Here is a 27,870-nt window from a genome sequence, read left to right on the forward strand (position 1 = left end):
ACCGGGGTCAGTTTCAATCTCGAGGAGGGGTTAGCCCAGATAATCACGCCACGGGCGTGAGTGGTGAAGCCCGCTGCCACTATATTGCCCGCCAACCCTCTAGTCTGCAACAGCTTACTGCGGACGGGCAGATGTGTTTCTTGCAATAGGGCCACATCTACATGATGTCTGTGGAGAAAGCTCAAAACCTTTCTCAGCTTGCGGTGGTCATTTAGCCCTCGCACATTCCAGGTCAGCAGGTTTAGCGTGTGACGGGCCTGTGGGCGCTCAGACATTACAGCAGCAGACATCGCAATATACAACATACCATAGTGACTCCAGAGGCAGGGAAAATACAATAACCCAGGGCACCAGTACCTATGGTGGCCAGCCAGCCACTCCATTCATATGCATTTACTCCAATCCAGTTTCTCATAGCAAACCACGGGCCCTTCAACATCTCAACAACAACAATCCTCCCAAACCAAACCCCAGACCCCTCCCCCCTGTTCCCTCCCCACCCACAGCTGACCACCCCCAACCCGGCCAGACAGAGCCCCCCACGAATCCCCATCAACTCAAAAACCCCAGTCTGTTAGGCAATACGAGTCCCAACTCCCTGGGGAGTGTCACAGCCAAAAGCACAGGGGCAAAGCGTGCCGAGGTTGCACTGAACCACCAACGGTTTCAAAGTTTATCACCAGTTCTGCACCTCATCCCAGCCCCAAAGTGTTCCAGTGCCTTACTCGAAGTTCCCCCATTCCCCCGTTCCCCCCAAACCCGACTCCGCTGTCAAATCTCGATACGCCCTTTCATCACTTGTAGACATCCCCTGCATCTCCAGGTTAATGCGCACTGCAGTTCAGTGTCTTCACCCATCCAACAACAAGTGTCCCCAGATGTGTCTGACTTACAGCTCACCTTATGGGGATGCGTAATGTCAGTGTGGTAGCGAGTCTAGCCTCACCATCCGCAAAGGGGAGCAATATATACTGGTTGCGACACCTCAGTCCTGTTCCTCCAGGTTCGAAGCTGCCCCCGAATCTTCTCTGTGGTGCTGTTGTTGTTCCTTGCGCTCTCTAGCCCACGTCTTCAGAGACTTCTGCAGCTCCTTGGGGTCCGTGAAGAAGTGCGATTTCCCACCAGTGTTAATTCTCAGTTTGGCCGGGTAAAGCATCGCATAGTCGAGTCCCAACTCGCGCAGCTGCTTCTTATGTGGTATAAATTGACGGTGCTCCTCCTGCACTTTGGCCGTGAAATCGTGGTACAGCGATATGTCCATGTCTTCCATCTGTAGCTTTCGTTTTTCCCTAGCCAACCGCAAAGCAGTGTCTCTGTCCCTGTAATTCAGGAGCTTTGCTATGATGGGACGGGGAGGCGCGCCAGGCTGTGGTTGAGGGCCTAAAGTGCGGTGCTCTCGCTCCACGATGAACATTGGGGAGAAGGCCTCCTCCCCAAGCAGTACCTTCAGCAAGTTCTCGACGTAGAGCTCCATTTGGCCAGTCCGAGTTGATTCTGCCACTCCCGTTATACGAATGTTCGATCTGCGTGATCGCGCTTCTAAATCTTCAGCTTTGTCACGGATCACTTGCAGCAGCCTGCCGAATTGCTGCCGGTCCTTGTCCCATTCGGACTGCGCCTCCTCGGCCTCCGTGAGGCGTCTCTCCGCCATATCCAGGCGCTCCGCATGCTTGTCTACTCTTTCCGCCATGCGGTCCATGCGGTATGACAAAGCGTCTATCTTGGAGCCCACCTCCTCGATGCTGTTCTGGATGCCCTTCGCCATCGCTGCCAGCAGGTCCCGAAGTTCTGCAGGAGCCGCTGTTGCCGTTGCCCCTTTAGGGGAGGCCTCCGGCGCCGGTAGCTCAGACCCCTTAGGCCTTCGGCGTTCAAACGATAGTTTGGCCTGCGCTGTATCGTTTTTCCCCATGTTGTCCCCCCAGTGCAGTGGGGCTCTGTCCCTGAGAAACCACCCCGTCACAGTCTAGGCAGGGCCGTGGGAGTAGTGCACCGATCGCCCGCTCACTTCGCCCGGCAGCCGCGCTGGCGTTAGTGGAGCAGGCGGGCCAAAATGGCGGTCACGTTATGGGTGCCGCCGCTGCTGTGCGTCCTGTTCTGGCCACAGCGGATCTGTGCTAGCCCCTCCGGGTTCGCAGCTGACAGTGCCTTTTCAACAGTAGTGCCGCAACGCGCGGGCCCCCAGGTAGCTCAGGGTATGCACGCGGCCGGAGTGATCCCCAAGCCTCCGCCCTCCGTGCTGTCTCGCCGCTGTGTTCACCTTGCTCCTTCACGGTGTCGCTGTGAGGGGGTGCCGTCCAGGTAGCCCTGGGGTGGTGCGTAGTGGCTGGGGGGGGGGGGGGGGGGGGGGCTCCCGGGTGTCCAGGTGGCAGCGCACCGAACTTAGCGCTGATCGCCCCGTCTCCTCCAGTGACCGGGGCCGCACGTCGGATGACGTCGTTCGGCCTGCTCCGCAGGGCAGGCCGCGGCTTCAGGCCTGGTCCGCGACCGCTCTCCCTCGCGGATCTTCGCCGCGGTTCCTCTGCAGCCAGCGACTGCTCCGGCTCACTCGATCGGGTCCGGGGGTGCCGGGGGTCACAGGGTCCAGCGCACAGCTATACTGGCACTCGGCAGGATAGTTTTTCAGGATATTTTAGGGGCTTAGGCGAGGAGCCGAAAGCTCACACGTCCGCCATCGACGCTGGCTAGCTCCGCCCCCTCCCACTCTACAAACGTTGTTTACCATGTCTGGGAATTTATACTTCCAGAGGAATAAACTTGCTAATTTATGCTCTGTTTTACCATAATGGACTAAGTTTCAGTGGCATTACAAAATGTTGGCTTCACGAGATGGATAAGAGAGATACAGGATTCCAATAAAGTACTCCCAACTTCACAGAAAGAGGTGGCATTTACAGAACTTCTTAACCCCTTCAGCTCTGGTGCTCGTATGCTGATGACGAGCTGAGCTCCTCATGTAACGCGGGTTTTCGTAAAACCCAGCACACAGCGGGAAAACCGCTAGCGTGCAAGGGGTTAATATATTATATATATATATATATATATATATATATATATATATATATATATATATATATTACCTACTGGCGATAGCCAGTAGGTATATATAGTTAGGATTTTTTCTCTATGGAACTTTTGAAAATTCTATGCCTAATAACTTTGGCGTTTGTGGACGAAATTGACTGAAATTTTCAGGAAAATGGCACATTTTGTTTCTGAGCAGCTCCTGGAAATTTGGGGGGGGGGTTCGTCAAGGGGGGGCCGAGAAAAAAGGGGGGTCCCAAAACGCGTTTTTCCCATGTTAATTTCCATAGGGCGGTTGGACTCACTTTTAGCCCGAACGGCTGAATGGATTTCCACGAAACTTGGCAAAATTGTAGGGACTGTTAGCCCGATGTGCCTTTGCTAGGTCTCAATATATGTGCTTCAGTGAATTTTGAGAAATTAACGTTTAAAACAAGATATATATCTGTAACAGCGCTCCGGGCAGCGCTCCGGTTCGCGTACTTTTCGCTTATCGGAACTTTGCGAAGCGAAGCGGATTGGCTCTCCGGTGTCTGTCAACATTCTAAACAGTCCGGTGCGGCCATCTTGTCTCTCGGTATGATCGAGAGACAAGAGGAGGCCAAAACAAAGGGGGAAATGGAGGAAAGGGGGCAAGGTAGACCCCTTCTGACCCCCTAGGATTGATGAGGGGATATTATAGAGCCACGCTGGGCCCAAAAAAAAAAAATAAAAATTCAGATTTTTTCGCCGTAGAGACGCGTCTTGGTACGCGAACCGGGCAGCTAACCGGGCAGCTAACCGGGAAGCTAACCGGCAGTGTAACGGGAGTCTGACGAGTAGCTGATTGGCTGTCAACATTGTAAACCTTCCGGAGCGGCCGCCATCTTGTCTCTCGGTAGGATCGAGAGACAAGAGGAGGCCAAAACAAAGGGGGAAATGAAGGAAAGGGGCAAGGTAGACCCCTTCTGACCCCCTAGGATTGATGAGGGGATATTATAAAGCCACGCTGGGCCCAAAAAAAAAAAAAAAATCTGATTTTTTCGCCGTAGAGACGCGTCTTGGTACGCGAACCGGGCAGCTAACCGGACAGCTAACCGGCAGTGTAACGGGAGTCTGAGGAGAAGCTGATTGGCTGTTATCATTGTAAACAGTCTGGAGCGGCCGCCATCTTGTCTCTCTGTGGGATCGAGAGACAAGAGGTGGAAAAAAAAAAGGTGTAAATGAATGAAAGGGGTAAGGCAAACCCCTCCTGAACCCCTAGGATTGATGAGGGGGCTATTAAAGTTCCCTGGGGGGTGAAAAAAAAAATTGTGATTTTTCGCGGTAAAGGTGCTTCCTGGTACGTTAACCGGGCAGCTAACCGGCAGCGTAACGGGAGTCCGACATATTGTGTTTTTTGAACGTTTGTGATATGTGCACGTGTGGATTTTGTCTAATTAAGGTTAAAAAAATATATATATATCTTTAAGCGTGTTGTGGCGCGCTTACGTTTTGGGTTTGGTTTGCGCTGCAGAGACGATACGTCACGGTTATGCGATGTATCATGAGGCGTCTCACGGGCTACGTGATACGTCACTTAATAAAGAATATATTTTACAGCTATAGATATTAGCTTTTAAAAAACCAATGAAATTCACAGAAAAAACCATAGGTTATAGACCATATATAGTTAGGAATTTGCATTTACAAAACCTTGAAAATTCACTGAAAAAACCATAGGTTATAGACCATATATAGTTAGGGATTAGCATTTAAAAAACCTTATTTTACTCGCACAAAACCATTGAAATTCCATATATAGTTAGATGCACTAACTATATATTGCGGACCCGCAATCCACTGCTAATGATGTCACATATTACATCATTCATGACATGGTCAGTGACATCACTGATGACATCACTGATGACATCTCAAATGACATCACTGATGACATCTCAAATGACATCACTGATGACATCACTGACATCTCATTTGACATTACTGATTACATCACTGATGATATCATTTATGTGATAATACATCTTCAGACTCTAATATAACCTTAGATACACTCAGTGTAAACAGGCACTCACAGACTGTCACACATCCATGGAGTTACCCACACACCTAGTCAGTCATGCAAAGAATCAATCACACCTCCATTTCCTCAACTATACAGTTATACACACCTTACTTATTCAAACATATACTAACACATATTTACTCTCTTATACAATCCTTGATACAAGTTCACAATGATTCATACAGCCACTCTCACATTCACTGGCTCTTATGTTCAGTTATTTATATATGTCAACTCTCACATGGAGTGTGTTTTACATATGTACTTACTTTGACATGTAGAACTGAGATATCCATTCACTCACCAATATACTCATGCACACAGTCAACTGTCCATACAGCTGTTTCTACATGCACTTTTGAACCCATACACCTAGGGAATCAACTGCTCACACATCTATGCACAGAGTTATACACCTCCCAGCCACCCACACACATACTCAGTCTCCCATACAAATACTTGGGCAACCATTCAATAACCCATATAGTTACTGATATAGCTACTGATTTAAACATGCAGCAGTTTACAGAAGAACATAAATAATGATTGCCAAATTAAGACACTTTAATCACTAACCCATGCACTCAGTGAGACACATTTAATCATTCTCTCATACAGTCAGTCATGCACCTACTAAATCCTTCATCCAGACACTTATACATCCACTCATTCTTCAATATGTAAGACATATTTTAACTTTACAGAAACATACAGTCACTGGGTGTTGTCATCAGTGATGTCATCAGTGATGTCATTTGAGATGTCATCAGTGATGTCATTTGAGATGTCATCAGTGATGTCATCAGTGATGTCACTGACCATGTCATGAATGATGTAATATGTGACATCATTAGCAGTGGATTGCGGGTCCGCGATATATAGTTAGTGCATCTAACTATATATGGAATTTCAATGGTTTTGTGCGAGTAAAATAAGGTTTTTTAAATGCTAATCCCTAACTATATATGGTCTATAACCTATGGTTTTTTCAGTGAATTTTCAAGGTTTTGTAAATGCAAATTCCTAACTATATATGGTCTATAACCTATGGTTTTTTCTGTGAATATATATATATATATATATATATATATATATATATATATATATATATATATATATATATATATATATATATATATATTATATATATATATATATATATTTTAACAAAAGTATGCCTGTTTGTCCTTTATGCATTACTGCACCATTCATCCGATCGCCATGAAACTTTAGGAAGTTGTTGAGTGCACTCCCGCGAAGGTTTCTGGCAAAAAATTTAAAAAAAAAAAATAATAATTAAAAAAAAAAAATGTTAAAAGTACGGGGGCGTGGCTTCGCGAGCGGCGATGGCGGTTGCAGCTTGCTAGAGCTCCCGCCGGCCCACTATTAATCCGGCAACTTATCCTGGCCCCGAGCCCAAACTTCACAACCCATGCAGGGCAAGCATTGCTGAAGGTGCCAAGGATCCTCCGGTGCAGTCGGCGGAGCCCCCGAGTTGTCGGGCGCGACTGGGCAGCGGGGAGAGGAGTGCGGCCTAGTGCGTGGAGGAGAAGCCGGGGCCTCTATTTTGGCGCCTCCCGGCCGGAGGGCCTCTACGTGGGTCGGCTGGACTGCCGATCGCCTTGGACTTTGTCTGCCCCGAGGGCCGAGGGGCGGCTGGCGCTTCTTCCCCCAAGAACCCCGTTGGGGGTGTGGAGATCCTTGGAGCTGTGAGCCCGTCCGGCCAGAAGTTGCGGCCTGGTGGACCCCGCGCAGCCGGGGCCTCGAGTTTCGTGGTCCCCGCCCGCAGAGGTCGCCATCCGCCCCTGCCACAGCTGGGCCTTGGCGGAGCCTGGGGAGCTGAAATTGATTGGAGGGGGCCCCGGTCCGGAGTGCAGGACCTCCTCTGCTGGCCATCTGCAAGCGGAGGACCGATAAGTGGCTGGACGATAGCCTGTGGGCCGGACCATCGCTGGCACTACCGCGCGACTGACCGCGTACTGTGAGTACCTCCCCTGGGTCCCTGAATACTGAAGGAGTGGTGGCTGGTTCTGGGGAGCGGGAGACCGGCGTTACTGAGCCCGCGGCACACGGCGGAGTGGCACAGATCAGCCAGCAGAGTGTGGGACGCGCAGACCACCGTGGACTGGGGTGTAGACTCCAGGGCCTGCCTTGGCCTGACCCGGGTACGGTGCCGGACCAGGGGTACATGCATCTGAACCCCGTGGTGGGAGAAGAGCTGCTGTGTGGGCCCCCTGTTGGACGTGGCAGACGAGATCAAAGACCCTATACTGCCGTATCTGCCTACATTGTCAGTGGCCCAAGTACAGTCCGCAGCCATGACCAGAGGAGGCGGCGGCCTCACCAAACAGGCGACCATTGATAAATTCACAGGGCCCAGTGGGGGCCCCGGACCCTCGGGAGAAGGACAACAAGGAGGGGGGCCGAACAATGCAGCACTTATGGCGGCCATCACCCAGTCCAGGGACATGCTAGACGCCAAAATAGGTGCGGTGGGCACAGATGTCACCCTGTTGCGCCAGGACTTGCGGAATGCAGTGGCACGGATTACGGAGGCGGAATCTAGGGTTTCGGTAGTGGAAGACGACGTGGGCTCCCTAAAGAAGAAAATGGCGGCAATGTAAACTGCGCAACGGGGCCTAGCGCTCCAGGTGGAGGAGGCTGAGGGGCGCGCACGTCGAAACAACCTCCGCTTCATTGGTTTTCCAGAACGATGCGAGAAAGGGAACATGGAACAGTTTCTCACGCAGTGGCTGGAGACCTGGCTGCCCCCGGGGGTTCTATCCAACTGCTTCGTCATTGAACGCGCGCATCGCGCCCTGACACAGAGGCCGCCGGAGGGCGAACGGCCCGGAGCAGTGATTGCCAGACTCTTGAATTATCACGATGGAGACGTCATTTTGAAGGAAGCGAGAACCAGGGATGCCATTCTCTACGAGAATCAAAAGATCATGATCTTTCCTGACTATACCAAGCTTGTACGGCAACAGCGCCACTCCTTCATGGCCGCAAAGGCGAAGCTGCGAGGTCTGAAACTTCACTACTCTCTGCTGTACCCGGCTCGTCTGATGGTGATTTTCCAGTCGCAGACGCTATTCTTTGACACTCCGGAGGACCTCTTTAAATGGAGCGACGAAACAGTGAGAATCAAGCCAAATGCCCAGCCGGGACTGAACCCGGGCTCTTCGAGGGGATCATCGCAGGAACGGAGAGATCGGACGGCCAAGAGCAGGAGAAATCGGAGGTCCAAATCACGGAAGCGGTCAGTCTCTGTCAATGGTACGCAAGATAGCGGCAGAACTGAGGACTCGGAACATCTCGGGACGGATCACTTAAGACCATGGGAACTCTGTGCTTCTCGTTTGGTGATGTACTTCCTAGCTAATTGGGATGGGCGCTTGAGGTTCAGTGGACTGGATGCATTATCGCTGCCTCAGCATCGATTCGTAACTGAGTTATTGAACATGAGTGGAGTTGTGGAGTGGGGCTCAGGGACTGCCTACTAGGGGCTGCCACTCTCCTACAAATGTGGGAGTTGATAGGGGAGGGGGGATGAGTTCACTGGTTTCCGGGGAGTTGGGATCCATTGGCATGGCTGGTCCTGGGCCCTCTGTTTTGGACTCTGGGCTACCCATGCCGCGACAGGTACTTCATAGTTCAGTGAGGTATAGGGGGAGGGGGGGGGGGGACGTGGGGTGCGGGGTGCGGGTGGCCGGGGAAGGGAATGTTGAGTTGGGGACGGGGGGCACTCAGGAATGTGTGGGCAAGGGGTCTGTGGTTGGTTGGGGGGTTGGGGGTGAGGGGGGAGAGCGGGTGTTGCTCTTTTTGTTGTTTCGGGGTCCTGGGGTGGGTGGGGGGAATGCACGTGTTGTTTGCAATGGCGTTAGAAACAGTGCGCAGTGGGTGGAATTGGCGCAGAGGGCCTACATGGTGGATCCCGCTTGATTATGGCTGAAATGTCTCATAGACTCCCTGAGGAGTCCTTACGAGTGATCACATGGAATGTCAGGGGGATGCTGGGCAAGATTAAACGTGGGGCAGTCTTGCGCTGGGGGAAGAGAGAGGTTGCAGATGTGCTCTTGCTCCAAGAAACTCACATGATGGGCTCCAAGGTCCTAGGTCTGCAGAGGTTTGGCCATCACCAGGTTTTTCACGCCGGATTTTCCAGGGGGTCCAGAGGGGCGGCTATCTTGATTCATCGCAGGGTGGCCTAAGTCCATGAGAAGCAATGGGTGGACCCACAGGGCCGCTATCTCTTTGTTAGGGGCATGGTGGGCACTGAGCCTGTGGTCTTTGGGAGTGTCTACGCCCCCCCCCCACTGCAGTGGGCCCTGGCCGAGAAGCTGTTCACAGTGTGGGAGGACATCCCGGAATCATTAGCAGTGGTTGGGGGTGATTGGAATGAGGTGATGGACGTATGTATGGACCGCCAGAGGCGCCAGGAAGTGGTTGGGATCCCTCCCTCCCCCCCCCCACCAGACTGCATGCTATGATTGAGGGAATGGGCTGGGTGGATACGTGGCGACATATGCACCCTACGGTACGTGAGTATACGTATGTGTCTGCGGTGCATGGCTCCTTCTCAAGACTGGACTATGTGTTTGTGCCCAGAGTATTCCTGTGCAGGGTGAAAGAAGCGGAGATCTTACCGAGGGGACTGTCCGATCACTCCCCGGTGTCGGTTAGGGTGGAACTCCTTAGAAAACGTCAGCCATTCAGATGGAGGATGTCCTCGTGGCATCTCCAGCAGCCTGCCTACGTCCGACATCTGCGGGAGGCGATAGACCACTATTGGCGAGAAAACCTGGTAGGTGATATTGACGCGGTGGTGGTGTGGGAGGCCATGAAGCCCACTATACGGGGGGTGGACATTGCGTGGTGTACTGCGGCCCGTCGAAGGCGTCGGGAGACGATCACGGCGGCAGCCGCGCTGGTGGAAACCTTAGAACAGCAGAGCCGGGGAGGAGGCAATGACGTTGTGATACGGTTGCTTCTCCAGGCACAGCAATCCTATGCATCTGTCTTAATGGATGAGGCCAAGCAGGCGTGGCTGGCCACGCGGAGTAGAATATACCAGTGGGGGGATAAGTAGTGTACGATGCTCCATAGACTCTGTCAATGCAACCTCTAACCCATCACGCTGCCGGGACTTACTGCCGAAAACGGAGTGGTCCTTACTGACCCGAACGAGTTAGCAGCGAGCTTTGCTAGCTACTTCACGACCCAATATGCCCCGTGTGACCGTCTATCAGCAGACGAAGTGGCTAAATTCATCGATGACTTGCCACCTAAAGCGGTGTCGGATGAGACCAGGAAGGCTCTTGATGTTCCCCTTACAGCGGAAGAGCTGGGGGAGGCCCTGGGACAACTCAATGCGGGGAAGGCCCCTGGGCCGAGCGGCTACCCATGTGAGTTCTATAGGAAATTCCATGTACAATTAGGGTCCCATTATCGCCGTGCACTTGAGACAGCGCGTACGCGGGGCAGGTTGCCCCCGGAATGGCGCCATGCTGAAGTAGTGGTTTTTCAAAAACCAGGTAGACCCCCAGACAGACATGACTCATATCGCCCCATCTCTTTACTCAATATAGAGGCCAAAATTCTGGCAAAGGCTCTGGCAAATCGGTTACTCCCGCATATAACAGATCTGGTTCATCCGGACCAAGCCGGCTTCATGCCTCACAGGGCAACGCGACATAAAATCCGACGTGCGCAGGCCGCGGTAGATGCCATGGGGGCCACCGGAGAACAAGTGGCTTTGCTACTAGCTGATATAAACAAAGCCTCTTGACTCGGTTAGCTAGACGTACCTCTTTGCACTCCTGTCCAGTCTCAATTTGGGCCCGATATTCCTGTCATATGTCAAGTTACTGTATACCGACATCACGGCCTCGGTGCGAGTCGCGGGGGCGGTGTCGGAGACATTTCACATTGGACGAGGGACTCGTCAGGGGTGTCCACTATCCCCCTACTTGTTCGCCCTAGCCATGGAGCCTCTGGCCGCCTGGGTGCGCATAGATGCACAGATGCAGGGCTTTGTGTGGACCGACAACCTCTCAGATAGAATTGCACTATATGCGGACGATGTCCTCTTTTTTCTTACCGATCTGCAACGCTCGGGGCCGCGAGTGTTGGAAATTATCCGAATCTTTGGGGAAGTCTCGGGCCTTTACCTGAATCTACGCAAGTCCACCCTGTGGGTGCTGGGGGATGGAACCGTGACAGATCCCTGGACATCGGGATTGCAGGTGGCTACCAGCGGTCTGAAATATCTGGGGGTGTTCCTGTCAGAATCGGTGAACATTACCTGGGAACGCAACATAGTGCCTGTTTGGGAGCGGGTTCAGGCAGATGTGAAAACGTGGTCTCGGATGCCCCTCACTATCTTTGGCAGGTCCGCAATTTTCAAAATGGTGGCGCTCCCGTGCCTCTTATACCAATTGCAGAATTATCCCTACCCTATCGCACCCCAGTGGTTTCGGCAGGTCAACTCGGTCTTGGGCCGCTTCCTGTGGGCTGGAGGGGCTGCCGGGGTAGCGCTGCGTACGTGCTTTTTATCCACATATTGTGGGGGCTTAGCCACCTCAGATCTACTATCCAATTACCAAGCCTCTCACCTGCTAATCCTGAATGAATGGTGGTACGGAGACAGCGGTGATCCGGCTTATGCCCTAGAACAAATATTAATGGGTGACAATACGCTCCATACGATCCTCTACTCAGCCCGACTGCGCCGGACGTTGCCAAGGGTCACAAGACATGTCTTTGCTGTGTGGCGGCAGGCGTTACGTCGCATGGGCTGGTGGGGTAGACTGACTGCGGAAACGCCGCTGTGGCATAACGGCCTACTCCCCGAACTTTCCACGCTATCGGGATTCGATGGCTGGGACATGTAATGTCCGGGACTACGCTCAAATCATTCCAAGAGCTCAGTACAGAGTTCAGTATGCCCCAGTCCCAGTTTTTTCGTTATCTGCAATTTAGACACGCACTGACACCCAGCATTGCCAACCTTGATTCACTTCCTGAATTTAGTCCGATTGAGGCGAAGGTCTTCATGGGCGACCTTGGAGATAAGAAGGTCTCCCGTATTTACCAAACGATGGTCACTCACTGTTCCTCCACCATTCTCCCTCTGAGGGCGGCCTGGGAAGCAGATATTGGTCCCCTGGATGAGGATGATTGGAGGGAGGCCCTGGAATCCCCGCGGGGGACGGCCATTGCAATGCGGTTTAGGTTAATCCAATTCAAAATTCTCCATAGGGCCTACTACACCCGTGAGCGACTGTGGAAGGCAGGATTGATTGGGTCACCGGAATGCTTGCGCTGTGGGGCTGTGGTGTTATGTTATGTTATATTGTGTCTTTTATAGCGCTCGGCTACTCAAAAGAGTGTCCCGGCGCTTTATTGACAACCTAGGAAGACAAACACAACACAACAGATTAAGAGAAGGCAGGGTCAACAGAACACGAAAGAGACTAGGAGGCAAAAAGCCAGGTTTTCAGGCCCTTCCTGAAAGCCAACAGATTTGAGGTGCTACGTAACGTCAGGGGCAGAGTGTTCCAAAGCTGAGGGGCCCGGAGCATAAAAGAGCGACCTCCAATACAGGCCCTCCTCACACGTGGAACGATGGCAAGGAACTTTGGCTCTGACCTCAAAGATCGGGCAGGACGATACGAAGCTAACCTCTTCTGAAGATATTTTGCCCCGTGGCGTAGAAGGCCTTGTGAGCAAGGGTTAGAGCTTTAAAAACTATCCGCTGTCGGATAGGCAGCCAATGAAGTGACTGCAACAGGCCAGAGACTTTGACTCGCCTATGCAGGCCAAAAATGGCACGTGCTGCAGCGTTCTGACCACCTGCATCCGTTGCAGGAGATATTCGGGCAGGCCAAGATATAGGACGTTGGAATAGTCCAGTCTTGACCCGATCAGGGCCTGTACCGTGATCCTCCTGTGGTCCTCGGAGAGCAACGGGAAAAACTTCCGAAGCATGCGGAGAAGCCCAAAGCAGGTGCCAGTGAGGGGAAGGATCTGAGATCTTAAAGTCAGACCGTTGTCAATTTTAACCCCCAGATTCTTAGCTGACTGAGACGACCGCCCCGGGGGAGACATGTCGGCAGGCCACCATACCTGCCAGTCCGGATCGGATTGACAACCGAAGAAGAGCACCTCCGATTTATCGGAGTTGCACTTGAGGCTGTTCAGTTGGAGCCATTTGAACACAGCCCCAAGGCACTCGCGGACACTCTCTCCGTCAAAATCCTCTCCTTTCCGGCAGGTAAAGAGCAGCTGGGTGTCATCTGCGTAGGATACGATCTGGGCCCCGAAGGACTCGGCCAGAGTCGCCAGAGGGGTCATAAAGATATTAAAGAGAGTTGGGCTCAGTACAGAGCCCTGTGGGACTCCGACTCCCAATGGCGGCATCTCGGCAGAGCTAGAGGAGGCCCAGACCGTCTGTCGGCGGTCAGCCAAAAAAGATGTAAACCAGCTGAGCACCGTCCCCCTCAGACCGATCTCATGGAGTCTGACGAGCAGATCCTCGTGGGGGACGGTGTCGTGCTCACTGCTCCATACGGTATGGTCATGCCCTAGAATAGTTGGTTTCTGGAGGGGTGTGTGGAGCTGCCTGTCTGAGGTGCTGGGCTGGGACCTTCCTCGCACTCATCACCTAGGTCTACTCCACATCCTGGAGGGAGTTGGTGGGAACATATATAAACGTCACTTGTTGTTACTGGGGCTAGTGGTTGCCAAACGGGATCTGGCCCGAGCTTGGAAGGATGAGAGGGCCCCTCCCCTGAGTGCATGGAGAGCCGGACTGGACTTTTGTATGGGTCTAGAACGACCAGTATTTGAAGCAGGAGGATGCCCCCGTAAGCACTTTAAGGTATGGAAGAGGCGGGCAGACTATAGGGGGTTGACACTGGATCCCCCGGCGGAACCTGAGGAAGATCTCTAGGCATACAATATCCAGCGGGCCTGTGACCTGCGTCATGATTGCCATACCACGACCAAGCACTGAAGCTATCTGTACACACGTGCACGGGGTTAGGGAGGGACAACGGGGGGGGTAGCGGGGAGGTTGGGTGGTCGGAGTTGGCGGGATAGGGGCGGGTGTAGAAATTTCCAATCATATGTGCTTTCGCTCGTTTTTGATTGGACTCTGGTCCTGTGATGTAACTGTACCAAGATGCTTGGTGGTGTTCTCCTGACTGTGGGGAGCCACACTTATTACTCTGCCCAATCCTATCAATAAAATTTGTTGTGGAAAAAAAAAAGTTGTTGAGTACACTCCCGCAAAGGTTTCTGGAGAAAAAAAAATTAAATATCGGCCCCCCCCTGGCCCCTCATAATCTTTCCAATACTGAACCTTTACAGTTTACGGTGCGACTCGCTTTTGCAATGACCATCAACAAAGCACAAGGACAATCGCTGCAAGTGTGTGGACAAGATTTGGAGAATCTGTGCTTCTCACATGGACAACTGTATGTGGACAACTGTATGTGGCCAGCTCACGCGTCGGAAAACCTTCTGATTTATTCGTTTACGCACCAGATGGAAAAACAAAAAATACTGTGCATCCACAAGCACTCGAATAAATAAACAGAATTAAAACACTTTAAAATATTTTCCATATTAAAATGAATAAGTTTCAATAAAAATGACACAATGTCAATTGAATGTTATCATAACAAGTTTCCTTAAATTTCCTTTCTTCTGAGATCACAACAACGTGCGACGGGTAAGCTAGTAAACGAATACAATTATGAACTCATTCCCGCAGAAAAATAAACCAGTCTCCTGCTCAATGCAGTATTCTTATTATTGCAAAGCAACAAGAACTAGGAAATTGTGAATGTCTGTTTTTATCATGTTTACAGATGAATGAATATTTACCTAAGGAACATAGAAGAGCTGCCATGGGCACAGTGTTAGTTGTCGGAGTCACTATTTCACAGATGACAGTCATGTGGTTCATCAGTCCGCAGGGCTCTCCATCAGGCGTATGCACTGGGCACATGAACCCCCAGGACTCAGGCAGCAGCCGTCGCACCATGGTAGTTCTCATCTTAGCAAACGCAGCCCCTCTGTGTACACAGCGAAAATGGGAGAGGTAGCGGATAAAGTTCAGTTTGTCAGCCACCACCGACAGACCAGTGTCCTGCAGCATACCCAGACCTTTCCAAAACACGTAAAATGAATGAATGAATGAATGAATGAATGAAAAGCGCTTGGTTAGTTTAAGGCAAAATTTAGTAAAATAACAATTTGCATTTCATTAAAGGCACACTAATGCAAGAAATGTCGTCAGTCATGAAATATACCTAGAAATACATTTCAAATTTAAAAACCACCCCAGCCCGCATGCTTGCTGCAAAACAAATTAAATCGGTTTCAAAGCGTACCTGTTTTTGAGCGAAGATTTCCAGTCGCAAGAAGATACTCGCTGTATCTTGTGACGTCTTTTCCCATACTGAACACCCTCATGAGATTATCAGACGTGATGGTGATTGTGCTCTTCTGAGACTTCTTTTCTAAAGCTAACCTCACGGACAACAACCAGGCTTCCATCTGTTCCTGAAGAAAAAACAATCCTGATTAACATTCATTTATTGTTAGGTGCAATATTATCATCGTCCGATACATTTTTATGTACAAATGTGCATTAGCTGTCCACAACAATTATTACTATTTTCATAGAATGTATGTCTCTTTCCTCTTAGTCTATTCAATACCTTTTCTGTAATACATTATACTTAGTTATTTGAAATCTAAAATGCATGACTGGCCATTAAACAATCTCACGGACATAGCCAATAGGTCTCCACTTTCGGACCTTAAGAGTGTTAGTTATTTACAGTATGTTGTTTATTTTGTAATTTTTCGTGTCGCATGTTACTCTTGTATAGCGCTTCATCTTAACCACATGGCTGCTGGGCGTTTTCCCCCCCTGTGCTGGAAAATGCCATTTTAGTGGCACCATGACGAGCTCAGCTCGTCATCAGCACACGACACCCGTGGGTGATGACGAGCTGAGCTCGTCATCAGCATCGAAAGGGTTAAGAATTGACAGGCAGTAAACAGAAAGCTCAAAGACGCACCAACCTATGGTTGAGCGTCACACTATGGAACTCAGAGGTATACTTTACCTGTTCAAGCCTCCCCCCCCTTAATTTCATAGGCCCGCACATTTAAGAAACCGCCTTGCCACTTTTGTTCAACCCGTAAGGCCCTGCTTGTTAAGTCTGAGGAGTTACTGACACAACCCAAAGTGAAATATAGCATCCCTAGGTAGAATGCCCAGTGGTGCCCAGTTAGCATGATGTCAGTAACTACTGGGGAGAGCTGGAACTGGACCATACCCCGGGAAAGTACAGAGGGCCTGCTGGGACATTGCAATAATGTTCACTTAAAGGTATGCAGGCCACAGAAGGTTTCAGCAGAGACGCGCTAAGTACAAAGGTTCCGATGGTAAGTGCTGGTTCATGCACCTCGCTTACGTTTTTGATTCCTTAAAGCAGGAAGTGCAAATCCGTAAAGAAGGATACAACGGATGGGAGAAGATTGAAAGAGGGGACGTGCCCAGTGAATGCGAGGTGCGCATTTCAAATGCATATCAACAGCGTCCACACCTCGTCCGCTGTAGAGTTCAGAGAGGGAGTTCGGGTGTCTGGAAACCCCCTGGGAGGAAAGGGGCAGTTAGATGCTACATAAACCCTCCTCAAATACCAAATCTGATCACTGGGCGCCTCTCCTTAGGTAGAAGGGGTCATCCTCAGGCGCATTTACAGCAAACCCCACACACGACAGTCGAGACAAGCTCTTAACTAGAGAAGGGGTTTTCTTCCCCGCACCAAAGCAGATCAAATGGATGATTGACAATGAATGTAGAGGGTGTGGCTTTAGGGCTAGGACGGCTGACTTTGAAGCTGAGGAACCAGGTTCGAGTCTGGAGGGAGCCTAGAATATCCTGTGATTTCAGGTAAACCACGTAACCCCCGTGCCAAAAATGAATGTGTCAGTCTGTAACACAATTGGCGCTGGTGTAAAGTGCTCCAATGCCTGTGGTTGAGTTTGAGCTACATAAAACCAAATGTGTACAGAATTGCAAAGTGTGTGGAGTTTTGACTTATTAATCCCACAGATGCACATGGGCCAGGGTGGCGACAAAAGCATTAAAGGCAGCAACGGCCAGTAGGTGGTGCAGGGAGGGCGAGTGTGCTGAAAGAAAACAAAAAGTAGTGCGCAAAAAGTGAACAAGTGGCACAAAATGAACTGATCCATGTTACTGGGTTAGTGGCCAGGGCAGAAACAAGCAGCCAAAATGCAGGACAAATAAAACAACAAAGGGATCATAGAACAGGCAGATATTAGGAGGGACACTACAAAGAGCGAATTACACGAGATGGGTGCGGTCAAAGTTCATGGAAAGACTACACCAAGCCTCGCAGAGCAGCGCATGTGCATTGCTAGGCTAGACCTAAAAGGTACTCAAATGTCCAGATGTCTTAAAAAAATTATACATTATCTTTACTAGATACAGAAAATTCCCTTGAGTAGGTGGAAAGGCTATTTATATAAGCTTTTCTGATGAAGATGGGGCTGGGCTGAAAATATTCGTCATGACTGAAGCTGTTGTACAGAGATCCGATGTACTGGGATAGGCATAATGCAGTGATTTCCCTAATCGCCCCTATTCCCCATCGTCTCCTATCGTGCCCCACTCCGAATAATGAATGAGGCTGGAGTGCCCGTTATCCCTTCCACTATTTGCCTCGACTGCCGAACCATCTGCATTCTGGATTCTAAATGGCTCACAGATTAGAAGGGGTCTGATTTTCTGTTACAGGGAATGAGAATACCCGAATATGCTCAAGAAATACTTCTCTACATTTCAGAGCAGCACTTCACCCGAAACAGGTCACTGGAGATTAGCAAACATTCAGCAACTACTATGGTGTTGCTGTTAACTAAAAGAAATTGGTTTTATTCCCATTAAACCTTAGCTGCTAAGGGGTTTTCCCCTCCTGCGCTGGTTATGCAGGATCCCCATTGTTCATGACAATGTCAACTCGTCATAAGCACAGCGCAGGTAAAACCCATGACGAGTTGACCTTGTCATGAGCACTGAAGGGGCTACTGACCTGCGTCCTATCCCGCATTCCTGGTGTGGCTTTTCTGATTCAACCTAGGGTTTAAATAATAACACGGGATATGTGTGACTAACAGGCACTGCCCGATTGTATAAACTTAACAAAGGTTGTTTATCAATTTAAAGTTGAAGTTACACACTGGTGTGAGCGCCTACGGTCATTAATGAGACGTGCCACCTTGTACAAAATAATAACATTGCCTATACTGCCCTATGTGCTTTATAACACTTCATTCTCCATCATGGAAGATATCTTTAGGAAGCTAAAAATAAGCTTACTAACCGTGCTGTGACATGGTAGTACCCTTTGGACATCACTGAAGAGTTCAGCCTCTGAAGATACAGCCAGGATCTTACTTTTACTATCTCAGAATCGCCCCTTTGTATGTGTTATTAAATGAGCCAGGGAAGTATACATCATTAACCTTTAGGCTGAGCTTCCTAGACCTTTATTGAACAGGTTGAAGGGTATCTTGCAGGACTCCTAGTTTGTCTTCAGTCAAAAATATTTTTTGAGAAATCCTTTTCACCTCTCAAGCTCTGAATGGCATTGTACCCAGACGAAACATGTGCTCACAGACACCAACTCTTACATGCATAATGTCTCCCTGTGGCGTCGTTAAATTGACGACATACTGGTGTTTTGGAAAGGTGACACTAATTTGATCCCCGCATTTATTTCCTGGATCAACAACCTTAATTCCTACCTCAGGTTCACAGCTAACACGTCTGACCGTGAACTACAGTCTCTGGATCTAATAATGATCAGACGGAACAACAGCAGACTGGAAACAATCACCTTCAAAAAACCAACAGATAGTCACAGCCCCCTCCTATTCAGTAGTTTCCACCCAAAAGCTCTAAGAGAAAAAATTCCCTACAGAAAGTTCCTGCGAATAAGACGCAATTGTAGTAACTTGGAGAATTTTAAATCACAGGCATCAGAATTTACCAATCACTTAGCTAAACGACAATACCCAGTAGTCAAAATAACAATTGCTCAGAGGAGAGCCCGTAACACTAACAGAGAGGCATTACTTGAGACACAACCAAGAGTCAAAACCGATAATTTGACATGTGTAACAACCTGGACACCAGAATCTAACATGATCAGGCAAATTATAAAAAACATTGGAATATTCTCCATGTAGGTGATCATGCCCCCAGCACACCTAGGTATGCATTTAAACATACAGCAAATCTGAAAGACCTGTTCATTATTACTAGACCCAGAAAAAAAAGACACCTCCCACCGCAGAACACCATGTGGAATTTCTCACCTGTAACGGGCCATTTCCCCTGTGGACAATGTGCAGTCTGTCCCTTGACGAAGGCAACCAAACCAATTACACTATCCAACACCTCAACTTGGAAGCAAAACAAACACACAAACTGTAACACACGTAATTGCATTTATCTTATTACCTGCCCTTGCCAGTTACAATACATAGGCATGACTACCCGCCCTGTCAAAACTATAATCACTGAGCACAGAAGTAATACAAGATGCATAAAAACCAACACAAAGATGTGTGCTCACTTTGCTGAACATAATCATACTACCAGGGATTTAAAGCGGACAATTTTGGAAGCACACATACAAATATCAAAAGAAGCATTGTTTAGGACGGAACAAAACTGCATCTTTAAACTTTCCTCACACACACGGGGTCACAATTATGACATACCTTGGGCAGAGTTGAATCGTTCTTGATCACTACATCCATTACCCCTGCAGCTGGTGATGTCCCTGCCTACTTGTTTTACTTTGTGAAAATCTAACAAAAAATGGACGACCCACTTGGGACTAACAACCTCATTGGCATAAAAGGTGTGGCGAGATCACTACACTTCTGCCTCTGTCCAGCCATGATATTGTCTCCCTCATATTATTGTTCCAATGCACAGAAGGAGACTCACTGGGGATCAGTAACCCCTCTGTCATTTTAGACCAGGCCATATTATGTCACTCACCTCTGTCTTTCAACACTGCAGTCTATTGAAATAGGCTTTTTTTTCAAATGAATCAATGCCTTCGAGTCCACATATAAGCCGACTACTGGCCTCCATAGACTTTAATATAACACATTCATCACCCGTCTATGAGAGATTAACTTTCTCCTCTAACACACCAGGATATACGATAACGTTTGCAGGGAACCTTGAACTCACCCCCGGCCCACATGCTCTGTCCCGATCCTGAACTTCTCGGATCATTTTCATACCGAAATTAAATGAGGGCCCAAATATACCAATAGCTGACACCAGTTAGTTCCACCCATTTTTGTGCGGTCCCTGTCACTACATATAGTTCTCCCTATAACTATTACGTTCCACCGTTAATATGGCCACTTGTAAGTCACTAATATGGGCCCTTTTCTGCCATTTGACCGTGTCCCTCTAGATATGTGCCAACCTACCATTTTCAGCTATGCCGATTTAGTGTTCTCAATAAAATACTCCACCAACATGGCAGCGACGGTCACGGTCTAGTCTCTTACGTACTAGCTTCACCCACGTGAATACTCCAATACTGCCGAACTCTGGCAGTGACAAGTATTCTGTTACTTAATAACCAGTAGCGTCCTTGGTAAGAATTTTGGTTTCATTTAAGGGAACTGTCAGGTGCGAGGACTGTGTGCTTTTCATCTGCATTAACTCTGTGGGATATCAGCAGCATTATAAACTTCCAGGGTTGAAGTTTGGTAGACCACCAATGTTAAGCACCATTATCTGCGAGGAAGTCTCACTGAGGCGGTGACACAAATGACGTTGGCCATTCATACTGAATGTGGCCAATGGATGTTGCACCATCAATTTCACAGCGTGGATCAGCTGCAGCATTGTTTTAGTCATGGGGACAGAGTGACAGCTGATTATGTTGGAAAGACATAATACGGAGTGATCTAACATTGCCGGCTGTGTAAGTCTGTTAAAGCTACAGGTGAACCAAATTGGTGTGCAAGGGTTTTAAAAATCTTGACGGCGGTGAACGGCGAGTAGATTGCTTAAATTCCATATCTTTGGCACTGTTTGAATTTCAAAATGCATCCTTGCAGCAGCACGAAATATGTGCAAGGTGTACCCACTTACGAATACCTGATGTGGCACTCATTTCGGGCGTGTGACAAAGCGTACATGCTCAAGCTGATGTCAGTAAGGGAAGGAAGGACTAGTTTCCATCAAAAACTGATGCAAAACGTCGAAGCCAGCGGCAATCTCTGGTGTTTGGGAAGAATTACATGTACTCCCTTTATGGTTACGACGTTGTAGGAATGTTTAATGAATTCTCCATAAGCATTTGGTTACAATTTTTTTGACTTTGCCTAAAGAACATTAGTTACTGGTGCAGTGCAAATTGGTCCAGTGCAGAAACATCATATGAGAACTGTGAGAGCATCACCATTATCACGGCAATTGAGAAAGACTGGAAAGGCGATTGATGTTTTCAGCAGACTGCGAGCAGTACAGTGAACCTGTAGCCAAGAGCATCTGACCTGGGAAGTGTTCATGTTGAAGCAAGTACATGGTGTTAGCATTGCGCCTGGTGTGTGTCAGGCCCAAACATTCTAGAGACACCCACGGATACCAACGTGTGGAGTTTTCTTGTATGTGGGCATCTTTACTGCGATTCTGCTGTGATAGTTTATTTACAGTGTATGTATGTGTCATTTCCTTAGTGTTGGTGTCACTACTAAGGTGCCGCGGTGACATATTGATTTCCGGTGCATGGTGAATTTCTTCGTGTGTGCGAGTTTTCTTTATGTAGGTGTCGCCACTTATTTTACTCATGTTGTATTGCCACATATCTACATTTTACACTCATTGCCTTTACATTGGGGGTGACTGTATGGGTGGAAGTCACCGTTTTCTACATTTTACAGTACAAGCCCTTACATGACGGATGACTGTATGAAGTTGAAGTCAACCATTGCCCCACTTTATACTAGATTCCCTTACATGAGGGATGACGGTTTGGGGTGGAAGTGACCCGTTTCTAAGTTTTACACTAGATGCCCTTGCTTGGGGATGATAGTGTGGACTGGAGTGTGACTGATCCATGACTTGTGTATGAGGACGAGCGTTCTGTGATTGAGTGTTTGACTAGGCGAGAGGGATTGTATGGCTGTTTGCTACTGTTGGTTGGTGTGCTGTGCCGTGTTATGCCACCTGTTTTGCTTGTCTGGCCAGCTGATGTGGTTGGTGGTGGCAATAAGAGCTACATTGTTTTTTCATGTTGTATGGTGATGTGGAACTGATAGGGTTCTCCCTCAGTCTTTTTGTTCAGCAACTTTTGATTTTAAAGTAAATGCTTTGTGACCAGCTTGCACCTGCTATATTTTTATGTGTTCTATAATGGGGGAAGGCGTGTTACTATGGGTGTGTTTTTATTATGCACACTCCCTCGTGTAAATGTGTTATTTCTTCTTGCATTCATATATTTTTTGTGTTCTATAAAGGGGGAGGTGTGTTACAATGAGTGTAATTTTATTATGCATGTTCCTTCTTGTAAATGCTTTATTCCATCTTGCATTTGTATATTTTTCTGTGTTTTATAAGGCCGGGGATGTGTTATATCTTACTTATCTATGCATCTTAGCTTGTGCTTTAGCCCTTGCTGATCAGCCAATGTGAATGAGCTGTGTAGAATGTTGGAGTGGTGGTGATACATTGGAATGTTTGGGTGCCTGTGAAGTGAGGAGTGTCAGTTGGTCAGCTGGGAGTATGGACTGAGCAGCAGAGCAGCTCCTGATGCAGCTATCCTAAGGACTAAAAGAACATTATTCCATGAATATACTTATCTGCAAATGAGACCAATGAATCACCTTCTATAATTTACACCTCGGATACCAGACTTTCATTACAACAAGGTGGAACAGAGAAGATAGTACAGCCGCCTTTAAAGTACAAGGACGCTCCGCCCTACGTGCCTTGTCTGGGTGCTTCCGGAGTATGTGTGAATAATTTAACATAAGATAACAGAGTGGATCCCGGAACACTACATATCACACTAGATTTCCAAAAGCAGTTCTAGCTTTTTGGTGAAACTTACTTCAGTCCACCCTTGGTAGGTTGTGCTCTTAAACTTTTTATATGCCACAGTGACTAGGATGGATAGAAGCCAATATGACATCCTACAGAATTTCAACCAATGGCAGAAAAAAACAGGCTAGGAAGTGATGGGGAGTTCTCAGGCACCATTAGCGGTGCACATAGACTTTGCTGAAGGAAGTAGTCATAAGAGGCCAGCCTCTGCCTAAGAAATTCTGGAGTAATTAGGGTGGAGGGGTGGGGTCTTGGGAAAGGATTGGGCAGGGGTGGGGGGTTTGGAGATTGGCAGAGGTTCTGCACCAAGTATTTTCTAACACATCTCAAATATATTCTTAATGCAGAACACATTCCTCATCAAGTCTAGCCCACTGCGGCTTTCCCGAATCAGCCATCAGATTTGCATATGGTTGGTTCTAGAGCTTAGGCAGCCTAAACCATACAGTTTTGCGTCCGAGTGTGCGAGGAATTTCTCTTAGCAACATTCACCAACATGTTTATATGGCCATGATACCACAACCCAGAGCTTTTCAGAAGAAATGAGGAAATAGGAAGCTTGAAGTTCCCATATCCTTCCACCGACTCTGGGGCTTTTTTAGTAAATGTACAGGTTAAGGAGATAAGCAGGAAGTTTAGATAACATTAGGACAGGAACCACACATGTATGAGGGTTAGTATCACCTTTGCACCATGACAAGGAATGCATTAACACTGTGCCAATACCCACAATGACACTGCCTCAGGGAATCTTCAACAGAGGATTAGGGAAACAATCAGTCGAATAAGAAGACAGGATCCTTGAAAGAGGTATGCTCTACTTGAAGATCAAACATACAGGTAATAGCAGGAATATAAAGAAGGGATTTAGGTGAATAATTGTCAACGACCCTAAGAAATCTAGTAAAGACCTTATCAGCCACAATTTGACTGATGCCTCTTTTTTCGGAGTTGCTAGTCCCCAATACCTTTCAACATGGTGTGAAATGATACATCATCCAGCACCTGAGAAATGAATGCCCTTTAATTGAAGAATTTGGCACCTGCAGGAGCGATACCTCTCACTTCAGTGCAAGGGACTATTCAACTTACCAGCTTAGAGAAAACCCATAAAACAAGTTTGGAGCAGTCTCAACAATCCGAGCCTACGCAGGCCACTGTATTGGTGCTATCTGTTTAAAGACCAAAAGAAAATAAGAAAAACATGACCAGATGGTTGTTTCCAAAGTGGATGACCCAGGCCAAATCAGCTAGCTAGGAAAAAAAGAATATTTAGTATAAATCTCAATCTTCTGACTCCACACTATGTAATGTATGTATGTATGTGGTCTTGTAAAGCGCACTGCTGCCCTGAGGCGTTGTGGCGCTGTAGACCGCTGGGGAACCCGTCCTGGCTATCCCTGTGAGATGGTCCCTACTGGGTATCTCCAAGGTGAAACCAGGCATCCCCGGCGAATGTGGGGGGCCGTTGTAGAGATGAGGCAAGCTAATGCCCAGAGTTGCCGAGTGTGATCCCTGGTTAGAGTAGGCACCGAGGCGAGAATTATCGAGTCCGCTGATCCTGGTCCACGACCCTGCCACGTAGGGAATTGAACCCTGGTCCCGGGCCGTTCTCTGCTTCCGGGTCTGCCGCCTCTAACCATCCATAATCAAGATCATAGGTTGTCCCAAACTACCTAAATGAAAACACTTACCGTATTTTCCGGCGTATAAGACGACCTTTTAACCCCTTAAAATTTTCTGGGAAGTCGGGGGTCGTCTTATGCGCCGGATACAAAAATTGGCGGTTTATTTCACATAGCGCGGACTTCACCCGAAGGTGTCAGACCGCGTCTCAATTGAAATGGGTGCCGCTTAGGGAACTCCAGCACAGAACAAAGAACGTAGGCGGTCTTGAAAATAAATTGATCGCACTGTGCAACACGATATCAGCCCCTCGCCAGCCAGAGGCAACTCAAACACTGCGCAAGCTTTAAAAGAAAACAAATGGCGCGGGAACTCCAGCACAGAACAAAGAACGTAGGCGGTCTTGAAAATAAATTGATCGCACTGTGCAACACGATATCAGCCCCTCGCCAGCCAGAGGCAACTCAAACACTGCGCAAGCTTTAAAAGAAAACAAATGGCGCCGTGAACCCTACCTGGACTGCAGCTGCACATCCCCCAGGCAGACGAGGCGCTCCTCCACGTGTGCTGATCTCTCTCTCCTTCCGCAATTCTTACGCTCATCGGAAGGAGAGGAGCGTCAGTACCACATGATCTCCTCAGTCCATGGAGATAGAAAGGGGACTGTAGGACGTTAGGAAGTGGGGGTCGTCTTATACGGCGAATATATCATGAAACCTACATTTTGTCAATGAAAGTAGGGGGTCGTCTTATACGCCGGGTCGTCTTATACGCCGGAAAATACGGTAGACGCTTCTGTCCAACTTTTTAAATTCCTCAAAAGATACAAGCAACATCAACACTTATACTCTCCAAAACCAGACCATCCTAACCGACTACACCACAGAATCCATCCTAACCGACTACACCACAGAATCCGCTCTCAACAATCTGAAGCGGTACAAAAGGGGGTGGTGATGGACGGAGCATCTGAATCAAACACTCACACCCAGTCAAAAGATCTGGGTTTAATCCATCACCGTTCTTTAGCTCCGTCCATTACCACCCCCTTTTGTACCGCTTTTGGCCGCCATAAGTGTGGCAGGGTATGCTCAGACGTGAGTCCCTTGCTGACTTTGCCACTGGATTCAAGCAAGCCGGGCTGAAGACGGCTGGAATGCCAGAAACCAGTCCTCGGAAGCTTGTTTCCGGTCCAGGGACGGCATGGCTTGGCAGTTCGGGCTGGACTGTTCCCATGAGACACAGAGTCAGATTGATTTGCTTATAGCCATGTCTGAACTGGGGTGGCAGAGTGGGCTAAAGAACGGTGATGGATTAAACCCAGATCTTTTAACTGGGTGTGAGTGTTTGATTGGTTCAGATGCTCCGTCCATTACCACCCCCTTTTGTACCGCTCAACAATCTGAAGGCTGAAAATAATCCAAACCTCAGTAGCAAGACTACTTCTAAATTTAAATCAACAAACCCACATATCTCCGGTCCGGCTTCTAACAGCAAAAAGAACCTGTTTCAAACTTTATGTGCAACACTCACAGAAATATTAATGGTAAAGAACCAAAATCATTCGACCCAAAGAAATCCTAAAATACCCCCACCATGGGAACTTACACTCCACACTGGCATTGTGCTTAATTCCTGCTTTTAGGATAAAAAGCATTGGTGGCACAACTTTCTCCATGCAAGCGTCAAAACTTTCAAATTTCGTACCTGCAAAGATTATAGCCACTGAGAATCACTTAAGGCTAAGAAGGAAGGTTAAGACCTGGCTATTGCCAAAGTGATTAAAAAAATCCACACATTCTCATTTCCTGTCCATGAATGGGTACTCTGCATGGCCATTTTAGATCAAGGCAGTGCTGAATCAGCAGAATCCCTCAAACACTAACCTTTAACATCAGGGCACATCACATCCCCCATAGAAACTCAACACTAATACATGTTTTAAACAAACACAGCATGATCAGTGCACACCTCATTGAATGTTCACTCCTCAAAATCTCAACAGAAATAAATGCCAAATAATCTATTATTTAGACATATACCCTTATTGAACAGGACTAGAAGCTGGATCACCAGATCTGAAGTGGACCATAACACATCCTATCTACATCAATTTCTCTGTAGAATAATAAAGTATGGTTACTGTACAAAATACCCCAAATGATAGATGATGCCAACCCCTTACACAACTATGAGAGTGCTTGATTTAGTGAATTAAAAAAATTAATAAAAGTTCAAACTAAATAAAAGTAGGCCTAGCACAGAGGGGTCACCAGTTGGTGCCAATAGATACTCTACCCTTGCACATGCCTGCGGCCTTACACTGTACTAACTTTCAACAAAATTACCATAACCTTCCTTACAAAGCATAAACTTTACTTCGATTAAACTTTACTACAACACTAAAATCGGTCTACTCTGTGTAAGGAAACAGGCTTTTTTGCCCCCATTTAGACTACTAACGGATAGTTCTTCGACTCAGAGTACACGGAGGCCTGCTAACCAGACCACAGTGCCAGTGTTCTTACCCATTACAAAGTGTATGTCAAATTGGCTACCCCCAATTGGCAAATACTGACTTCCTTATAAGTCCCAGTATATGGTAGCCAGGGTCCAAGGACATAAAAAAGCAGAGTGTTCACCCAGGACTGATGCTACCACCCTGTGTGCGACACAAAGTACAAAATGGCTCCCAGCCTGCCACTGCAGACTGGATGTGCAATTGTCACAATTCCAGTTCGACTTATCATTAATGGCAAAGCCACCTTTGCCCAAACAATATAAGCAAGTCTCCCCTATGGAAGGCCTAAGAGCCCTAAGGCAGGGAGCTGCATATTATTAAGTGGACATTTATGTTTATAAATGTCTCTGCAGCCAAACTCCTCAAATTGTAGATTTGCTGTGGAAAAGTTAGTAGCCCTATTGGCTAATACATGGTTACAGACTCTCACCCCAGCATGGTTAACTTCTGAATTAAACT

At 48.1% G+C, this 27,870-nt stretch overlaps 1 protein-coding gene across 2 annotated transcripts in view; it reads right to left on the reverse strand.

The window, feature by feature from the left end:
- POLR1B (RNA polymerase I subunit B) overlaps nt 1-27,870 on the reverse strand; it is a 260,946-nt gene that overhangs the window by 103,807 nt on the left and 129,269 nt on the right. For both annotated transcript variants that reach the window (XM_086927218.1, XM_086927219.1), the window contains exons 8-9: nt 15,472-15,643; nt 14,963-15,244 (exon numbers count right to left, since the gene is read on the reverse strand). In XM_086927218.1, coding sequence (XP_086783344.1) covers nt 14,963-15,244; nt 15,472-15,643 — 454 coding nt within the window. The remainder of the gene's footprint in view (nt 1-14,962; nt 15,245-15,471; nt 15,644-27,870) is intronic.

This window comes from Lissotriton vulgaris, chromosome 6 (assembly GCF_964263255.1).
Source record: "Lissotriton vulgaris chromosome 6, aLisVul1.2, whole genome shotgun sequence".
Lineage (NCBI taxonomy): Eukaryota > Metazoa > Chordata > Amphibia > Caudata > Salamandridae > Lissotriton > Lissotriton vulgaris.